The sequence below is a fragment of the Sinocyclocheilus anshuiensis genome, unplaced genomic scaffold, assembly GCF_001515605.1.
Source record: "Sinocyclocheilus anshuiensis isolate Anshui unplaced genomic scaffold, SAMN03320099.WGS_v1.1 scaffold4145, whole genome shotgun sequence".
In the NCBI taxonomy this organism is placed as follows: domain Eukaryota; kingdom Metazoa; phylum Chordata; class Actinopteri; order Cypriniformes; family Cyprinidae; genus Sinocyclocheilus; species Sinocyclocheilus anshuiensis.
This window is the reverse complement of record NW_015557260.1, coordinates 40,637-42,117: the sequence shown is the minus strand read 5'-3', so window position 1 is coordinate 42,117 and position 1,481 is coordinate 40,637. Positions and strand designations below refer to the sequence as shown.

Here is a 1,481-nt window from a genome sequence, read left to right as displayed (position 1 = left end):
GGTTTGGAACGGCATGAGGGTGAGTAATTAATGACAGAATTTTCATTTTTGGATGATTTATCCCTATAAGGGAAATGTGGTGATTGTTGTTCGATGTACAGACCTTTGGGTTTTAACCAGTTTTTGGCGTGCAAATAGCTCTCTAACATCCTCTCATTGAGGAGCATGTAGCCCATGGGCTCTGAGATGATCACATCCACCTTCTCTGAGCAGGAAACTTCCTCAATCTTTCCTGACAAAACCGTGATTTTGTTGGACAAGTTATTGCTTTTCACTAGAGTCTGAAGAGAGAAGAATGACAAAACAACTTAAGCTTTATCAACTTTAAATGGAAAATTCCTTACAAGCATTGAGGAAGAGTTTACAAATATGGGTCTGATTATCACCCTTGCAAAATAATATAAAAATTCATTCGTAATCTCTTTTCTAAACAAAGAAAATCATTTAGAGCTGAACAGTTAAAGGTTTTGTGTGATATATTTGGAAATTTAGATGTGGCAGTAGAAACACAAACACATGTGGTAGTAGTCTACAAAATATTACAAGAGTAACAAGAGCTTTCCACTAAATGAGAAAAATAGCGCTATTAGCACTGTTGAGAAAGCAGTCTTTATCCATGAAGACATGTGTCCTTGCCCACTACGCAAGTTTCTGGGCCAAATCTGTCTTCAAGTCATTTAGCAGCCAGAATGTCATGCATTCCAGACGTCAAGGAAAGATCCTTCTGAAGGACCTCTTGAAGGTGTTGCCTTGTGAAAATGTTCCAGAAACGTTGTCTCGGCCTGGGTATTTTTCCACAAAACCCGTAGCCCTGAACTTCAGGCCAAATGGGTATGACAGCAAAGATAGTGATGAGTGATTTATCATCCAAGCACATCCAACAGCTGGCCAAAATATACACATGTCCTCACTGTGCACTGGAAGCTCTTTGTAATAGATTTGGAACGGAAATCTATGATTTGCTTTAAAGAAATAATTTTCTGAACACGTCCTCACCCTTAGGACATCTTCAGATGTAGATGAGTTTGTTTCTTCATCAGATTTAGAGAAATGTAGCATTGCATCAGTGTCTCAGCAATGGATGCTCTGCAGTGAATGAGTGCCGTCAGAATGAGAGTCCAAACATCTGATAAAAACATCACAATAATCCCAACCCTCTACATTGCGAGTAAATCACTCGCATATGCGACTAAATCTTCACTCTGGGCGACTAAAAAATGTCTAATATTAGCCAATGGCTAATAAATTCTCAGATTTTATTCGCCAGTGTGTGAGTTGGAGGCTGAGTATATGATTAGCACAGATATATTTTCACTCACAGAACACTCTGACTGAGCACTTCAGAGTTTCACTCTCCGTCAAGCGATCTGTGATATTTTTCAGTTCATTTGAATGGATGCGCAGCGCACCTGTGTTTGTGTATTTGGCGTAACGTAAACTCTAGTGTGAAGGCGCACGACTCGCCGTCGCTTTCTCTCACA

General features: G+C 39.8%; 1 protein-coding gene across 3 annotated transcripts in view; it reads right to left on the bottom strand.

Annotated features, from left to right (window-relative positions):
* LOC107679043 (histone-arginine methyltransferase CARM1-like) overlaps positions 1-1,481 on the bottom strand; it is a 20,322-nt gene that overhangs the window by 8,728 nt on the left and 10,113 nt on the right. For all 3 annotated transcript variants that reach the window (XM_016474454.1, XM_016474455.1, XM_016474456.1), the window contains exon 6: positions 104-281. In XM_016474454.1, coding sequence (XP_016329940.1) covers positions 104-281 — 178 coding nt within the window. The remainder of the gene's footprint in view (positions 1-103; positions 282-1,481) is intronic.